Below are 6,483 nucleotides of genomic sequence, written 5' to 3' on the forward strand. Positions count from 1 at the left end.
TGTGCTAGAACATAGATCTTGCACCTATGTAAGAAGTTTTGAATGGCAGCCATACAAAGGAGATCCCACACCTACCAAGTGTACTCCAGCATTATCGGATGGGACAATGACATTTCAGGCCCTCAGCACATGCCAGTTTCAATGCTGACCTTGGATCTCTCATCCAGAATTCACAGGCAGAGCAACAGAGGAGGTAAAAAAATGCCTGGTTTAATTGTAAAAAAGTTTTCACATGGAAAAAGCTTCAGATAAAGGATGACTCATAACTTTAATTTAGCTTTAAATGCCTGCTATTTGCAAACCAAACAAGACATTCCCTACTCCTTGTGTTACCTATAAAACAAATCACCAAAGATAGCTTTCAGTTAAACGAAGCATGCCTAGGCGATAAGGGGTGAGAAATGTTTTCTGCATCATTATATTACTTACACGAACTGAGGGAGAAATGGCAACGGTCCCTACACAAACACCACATGGAAATTTGGACTTTAGTAGCATTCCAAAGGCACATTAGGGCATAAAAAGTTGATATTTACACTTTTGTTTTAACTACTACAAAGATACAAAAGCCTCATGCGTGCTGGTTTTTTTCCCCCTCAGCTTTATTGTGCACCACATACACCCAAATTCCTATCTGACAGACATTACGAATCAGCTGAAGAGGAATCGCTTCTTCCCTTTTATCCGAAGAGCAGCGAGAAAACCAGATCCCGTTCACCCAGGCACTAATGTGGAAATCATCTGTTTGCCGCGCGTTCCTGCGAGGCAGCTGGAACAGCGAGGTCCCGAAGGAGAAGCACCGCGGGGCTGGCGGTGACCCGGGGCGGGCTCGCCGCCCCCAGAGCTGCGGCGCCGCACGCGTTGGGGACCTCGCAGCCACGCGTCCATGGTCAGCCTTCCCCGGATACGCGTGCATTCCTGCAGGAATCCTGGCTCCTCGTGGAGTGACTGGGCTCCCAGGACACAGCAGGTTTCAAGAGAGAACTCCGTGCGGGTGATTAAGCGGAGTTTTGTGTGCGCAGCCTTTATTCTCCGAGCCGGGTTTAATTCTTTGCCCGACATTACTGAGTGGGTTTTCCTTCGCTCACACTGAGGTGGGTACACCAGCTTGCCTAAGAAATCCAAGGCAATGAAGATGGGAATCCTTAATTGCTGAAAAGGCTGCTAAAAAAATGAAAATAATTCTAGGATTTGTTATCATCAGATGCACAAGGTCTTATGTCCTCAACAAAACTGTCCTCTAAAAAATCATTTAAACTGAGTTACTTTAAAAATCATAAATTACAGTTTTACCCATACAGGTGAGATAAGCAGCAACTTGACATCTAGAGCAAAAACTTTCCATACACCTTTTTCCCTAAAAAGAGATGTTACATCAGCACTGCACTTACACAATCCTGTCTTTCAGAGTCTTGAGACTACAAGCATTTTGCCACCACCCCCTCCTTGCCTTGGTAAACTCAACCACCAACAAATACCTAACAAACTTCCTTTGGCCATGTCCATACACAGAAAAAAACTAGAGCAACCGTTCAGATAAAATATTATAGGTTTATTTAAAACTTATTTTCACCTTGAATATGCAAAATACAAATTCCAACAAAATGTTCATTATTACTTCGTAGTTTACAAATATACAAAATAGAAGTTTGCTTAAATTTATATTACATATTTATTATGTAAAGAACTATATAGAAAACATTTGTTCTGCTTAAGGCATATTTGGGAATAAACCATTGTACAAACTATTGCACATCGAAACCACAGTGCATTACAGACTGTCTGCATAAAGTTATTTTCTTAATAAAAAAGATAAACCAGGGTTATTCACCTGATTTAGGTCATAATTGGCAATCGGAAGATAAAAAATAGTTCCTTGTCAGATATGCAGCAGTTTGAGAACTTTGGCTTCCTGTTTTTGGTACCTCTAGAACCAACAGTCACTAAGCACCATGAAATAGGCTTTTAAAATATAATTCTGTACCTGAATTTTTCCTCCTCTTTTAACATTGTAATGGCTTTTAGAAGGAAAAAGAAAAAAAAAAAGAAAGTACAAGACGACATGTACATCTAATATTGCATTGAAAGGAAATTAAGGGAATGTAATTTCCCTGTGTAATATCCCCACCCTCCGAACTACATACAGTCTGTTTAACCCTGATATCCGTGACTTCCAGTCACTCCTTGGCAGTCTGTAGTCCAGAAATAATTCAAGTTGGATTTACAAATGGAATGATAGAAGATCCAGTCACTGACCCCCAATGTCTTTGGTTCTCTTAAGTGTATAACTATAAAAAAAAAAGAAAGTTGCAATGTCCATATGCAGTTATCCCTCTTTTCCACTCTTTGGAAGACTTCACCTCGATTATCTGTAGTGCTTAAAATGAGTTCTCCCCGTCTTGTGGAAGACAGTCCTTGTGCTGTAAATACTGAATCTCTGTGGCAGTCGAGGGAAAGATCCACTGCTTTCCCAAATCAGAAGTGCCTCTTCATGTGTAGGGCGAGGTGGTCCGACCTGGAGAAGGCTCTGTCACAGCGCTGGCACTGGAAAGGGCGGTGGCCCGTGTGTTTTCTGTAGTGACGGGTGAGTTCATCGGACCGGGCAAACTTCCACCCGCAGCCTTCCCAGTCACAGTGATAAGGCTTCTCACCTGTGAAAAAAAAAACCCCAAAAAGCAAGCAGTGAAACACAGGATTTTTTGGGTTTTTTTGTGGCTACCATTTGCAGCACCTTCTTTCAAGCAGTCCTAGATAAATCAAAGAGTGGTCAAAAGCAATGAATTTCATGAAGCAGCTGCAAACAAACTACAAAGACTAAAAGACTGAAACAGCAAGGCTGTCTTTTCAAGATGTACATCTTTTCAAGGTGCTATGAAATGCTAGTGTCACTTAAATCTTCACTAAAATGCTCTTTTTCACTGCCTTGCACACCAGGCTTCAGAGCACCTGAGTGTGTATTTTTGCTGGCGGTGTTACACAATCAAAATAGCAACCAGAAATAGCTCAGCAGACAATGTATTTAGATAATTGTAGGTCTCAAGAATAAAAAAACAGCCGGAAACTGTTTTCATTAACTCGGCCTGATTAAGGACTCAGTCTTACTAGTGTCTTCATTATACAAAAACTACTGTCGATAGCAAGATGAGCTTCCCCAACAATTATAAACTCCCTGTCCTACACATCCTGGGGATGGTGCTGACTGGCTTGAGGGAGATTTTCACTGCTCACTTGCTCAATTTTTTTCCCCTTTCTGCCATTACCCGAAGACATAGCTTAACTACTGCCGCACCAGTGTGTTTTCCCTTTCCCATCTCCCCTTCAGGAGAAAGTTTTGAATCAGGTTCACAACCCAGGGATTCAAATTATGCAAATTCCCAGGTTATTTAGTCACTGTTGCGGAATGCCCACGCTGGCGAAACCTGCGTGCTGTACCTGCTTTCACAAGCTCAGTTACTGCAACTCTGCACTCAGCTGCAAAGTTAGAGACTGGGCACACACACACACGCACTTTGGGAAGATTTTATCCCAATTCTAGCACTGGACAATCGACAATTAAACTCTGCTGGTGCAGGGGGAGATGGTGGACAAGGCACCCCATTGGTGCTACCAGCTCAGCTGAAAAAAACCCTGCTCTACAGGGAATCTATCTCGGTTTTCCCAAAAAGGAAGCAACAACTTGTAGAGGTGCACAACCTCTTGCCCTACAGCCAACCAAGACACGGGTGCATGTGCAAAGCACTTCACCAGCAACGAAAATAGTTATCTTCGAGAGAGGGCTGCTGTCTTCTCAGAAGTGGGCAAACACAATCGGAGCAACAAATCCCTGCCGGCTTCCAGCTACCTGCTAATTAGCTAGCCACACAGCAAGAGAGAAGGAACAAACTCTGACTTGGCAAGAAACCCACCCGCTCCCACATCTGAGTCACTCTGAACCATTAAGTAAAATGTCAAGCCAATAAGTGAAGACTGCTCAGGACTTCACGTAGCCAAGGGGGGAGGAAAAAAAAAAGCCCGGAAACCCAGCAAGGAAAAGCCTTGGTGCTTTTAACCCTTCCACTGTGTGAGGGGGTCATATCCCGTGCCCCTCAGGCCAGGACATCCCCCTGACCCCGGCGCTGGGAGGACTAACCTGTGTGGGTTCTCAGATGCGCCTTGAGATGAGAGCTCTTGGTGTAGGTTTTGCCGCAGCCCGCATAGTCACAGGTGTGTGTGGCCGTCCTTTTCCGAGGCCATGACCGCCGTCCCCTCTTGGGCTTGGTTTCCTCAGGCAGGCAGCTCCCCGGCGGCATCAGCTCTAGGGGCGGACAGGGAGGAGTGAGCACGGCCAGCGCCCAAGCCGGGACAATCCGCAGCCCCAGCAGCACCGCGGGGACTCACCTTGGTACTGCAGCGCTCCGGGAGAGAGCTGCTCGGGCAGGAAGGCGGGGTAGCCCGGAGCCGGGGGGTACCCCGGCGGCAGCGGCGGGTGGCCCAGCCCCGGCGTGGCGGGGAGACAGTCTCTGCCGCCCAGCATCTCCTCGGGCCCCAGCGACGGCGTACTCCGGGCGGGCAGCGGCCGGCTGCCCAGGGCGAAGTCGTGCTGGGGGGCTCCTCGGGGGCTGCTCCCGTGCGGCGGCGGCGGGGCCAGCGTGCAGGGCGGCGCGGCCTCCTGCTTGATTTTGGGACACATCCGCGGCAGGGAGGTGTAGGGAGCGCCGGGGCCGTCGGCGCCGGGCGGCGGGGCGGCGGGGCCGCTCTTGGGGCTGAGCCCCGGGTGGCTGTAGTCGCCCACCGCCTTCACCACGAACTTGCCCTGCAGGCTGCCCAGGGGCGGCAGCGCGGCCGGCGCTGGCAGGTACACCGCGTCCAGGTCTGGCCGCATCAGCTCGGCCACGAAGCCTCCCGACGGGGACACGTCGGTGATGTCGGCCAGGTTGAAGGGCGCGGCGGAGCCGGCGGCAGGAGCCCCGTCGCAGCCGCCGCCGCCGCCGTAGAGGAGACCGGCGGGCTCGGGCCGGGGCAGCGGGTAGGCGAAGGGCCCGGCGGGGCAGGGGCTGGCGGTGGGGGCCGGGGTGGCGGCGGGGGCCACCACTATGGCGGCGGCGGCGGGCTCCTGGTGCATGAGCGAGTTGGAGAGGATGAAGTCGAAGTCCAGCAGCTCATTGAACTCCTCGGCGTCGCGGCGGGGCCCGAGAGCGGCGGCGCCTTCCAACTCCGACGGCGGCGTCTCCACCGGCCGCGCCGACAGCGGCGGCGGCCGCTTCAGCTGCGACAGCTCCTCCCGCCAGCGCTGCGGGGACATTCGCACGGCTCAGCGCCGGCCGCACGGCGCCGCGCCCGCCCCGACGGCCCCCGCCCCGCCCGGCCCCGGCCCCGGCCCGTCCCGCCCGGCCCCGTCCGTGTCGCGGCGCCGCGGCGCCGATACTCACGTTGCCGGGGCCCGCGGGCCGCGCCGCCTTCTCGCGGCCCGCGGCGCCCGCCGCGAAGGTGGCGATGGAGGGAAGGAGCGTGCCGCTGAGCGCCATCTCGCACTCGCCGGGGGGCTGCCTGCGGTGGGGAGACACAGCCGAGTCAGCCGGCGGCCGGGCACGGAGGGGGACGGAGGGAAGGCAGCAGCCGCAGCCGGCACCCACCGCATCCGTGCCGGGGCGTCCCGCCGAGCCGCCGCCGCCGCCGTGGTCCCGAGCGCCGGCGCGGAGCACAGGGAGGGAAGGCGGCACGGACGCGCCGTCCAGCCGCGCGGAGCCGGCGCAGCGCCGCCGCCGGGGCGGTGCCGCGGGAGCGCCGGGCTGCTGCTCCTGCTGCTGCTTCTTCTTCTTGTAGCTCGGCGCTGCGCGGAGCGGGGCGCGGGGCGCTAGCGGCGCCGCGGGGACGAGGAAGAGGAGGATGAGGAGGAGGCGGCGGCCGCCGCCCGGCAACGCGGCTCCGGCACCGGCAGGGCGGCGGCGCTAGGCGTTTCCCGAGGAGCCGCGGCCATGTGGGGAGCCGGGCAGGACGGACGGGGCGCGGTGGTGCCAGTGGGGAAAGGAGGGCTGGATGGAAGGAGGGATGCGCCGGGCGCGCTCCGCCGCCGCCGCGCCCCGCTCGGCACTGCGCGGTCCTGTCGCCGCCGCTCCCTCTTATCACCTCACTTGGCGGGCGCGCCGCCCCCGCCGCCATGGCGACGGCGACAACAAACGGACATGTGGGGAGAAAGGAGGGGGACGGGGCGGGCCGGGCCGGCTCCGGGGAGCGCAAGGAGCGAGCGGCGGCTCCGCCCCGAGCGCCCCGTGACGCGGGCGCGGCGGTGACGCGGAGCGGCGGGGCGGGACGGGGGGACACGGGACACCCGCGCTGGGGATGCCCGCGCGCCACGGGGGCTCCCGCACCGGCGGCGGGGAGGGAACTCCCGGCGGGAATCGTCGGGAAGGGAGCGAGGGAGGGAGGTGGGACGGAGCATCCCGAGCGGCCGCCGGGGCGCTCTGCCTGTCCGCCTTCCGCCTAGACTTGCATCTTCGTGCTATT

The 6,483-nt window shown here is 55.5% G+C and overlaps 1 protein-coding gene across 2 annotated transcripts; it reads right to left on the minus strand.

Annotated features, from left to right (window-relative positions):
- Positions 1–1,537: 1,537 nt before the first annotated feature.
- On the minus strand, positions 1,538–5,924 carry KLF4 (KLF transcription factor 4). 2 transcript variants are annotated; one of them, XM_074532871.1, is made up of 5 exons: positions 5,613–5,746; positions 5,409–5,526; positions 4,378–5,269; positions 4,130–4,294; positions 1,538–2,651 (listed from the first exon to the last, which is right to left on the minus strand). In XM_074532871.1, the coding sequence occupies exons 1-5, from the start codon at positions 5,615–5,617 to the stop codon at positions 2,476–2,478; spliced, it is 1,356 nt and encodes a 451-aa protein (XP_074388972.1). In that variant the 5' UTR covers positions 5,618–5,746; the 3' UTR covers positions 1,538–2,475. The 2 variants fall into 2 exon arrangements, with proteins under 2 accessions (XP_074388972.1, XP_074388973.1); XM_074532872.1 differs by having other exon boundaries at positions 5,409–5,924.
- Positions 5,925–6,483: the final 559 nt, after the last annotated feature.

This window comes from Zonotrichia albicollis, chromosome Z (genome assembly GCF_047830755.1).
Source record: "Zonotrichia albicollis isolate bZonAlb1 chromosome Z, bZonAlb1.hap1, whole genome shotgun sequence".
In the NCBI taxonomy this organism is placed as follows: domain Eukaryota; kingdom Metazoa; phylum Chordata; class Aves; order Passeriformes; family Passerellidae; genus Zonotrichia; species Zonotrichia albicollis.

Bases quoted from the DNA above. Each gene is read 5' to 3' on its own strand.
- KLF4 (XM_074532871.1), bottom strand. The intron at 5,270-5,408 runs GTGAGTATCGGC...ATGTCCCCGCAG, and splicing joins GGCCCGCGGGCCCCGGCAAC to CGCTGGCGGGAGGAGCTGTC. The intron at 2,652-4,129 runs GTTAGTCCTCCC...TTTTTTTCACAG, and splicing joins GCATCTGAGAACCCACACAG to GTGAGAAGCCTTATCACTGT.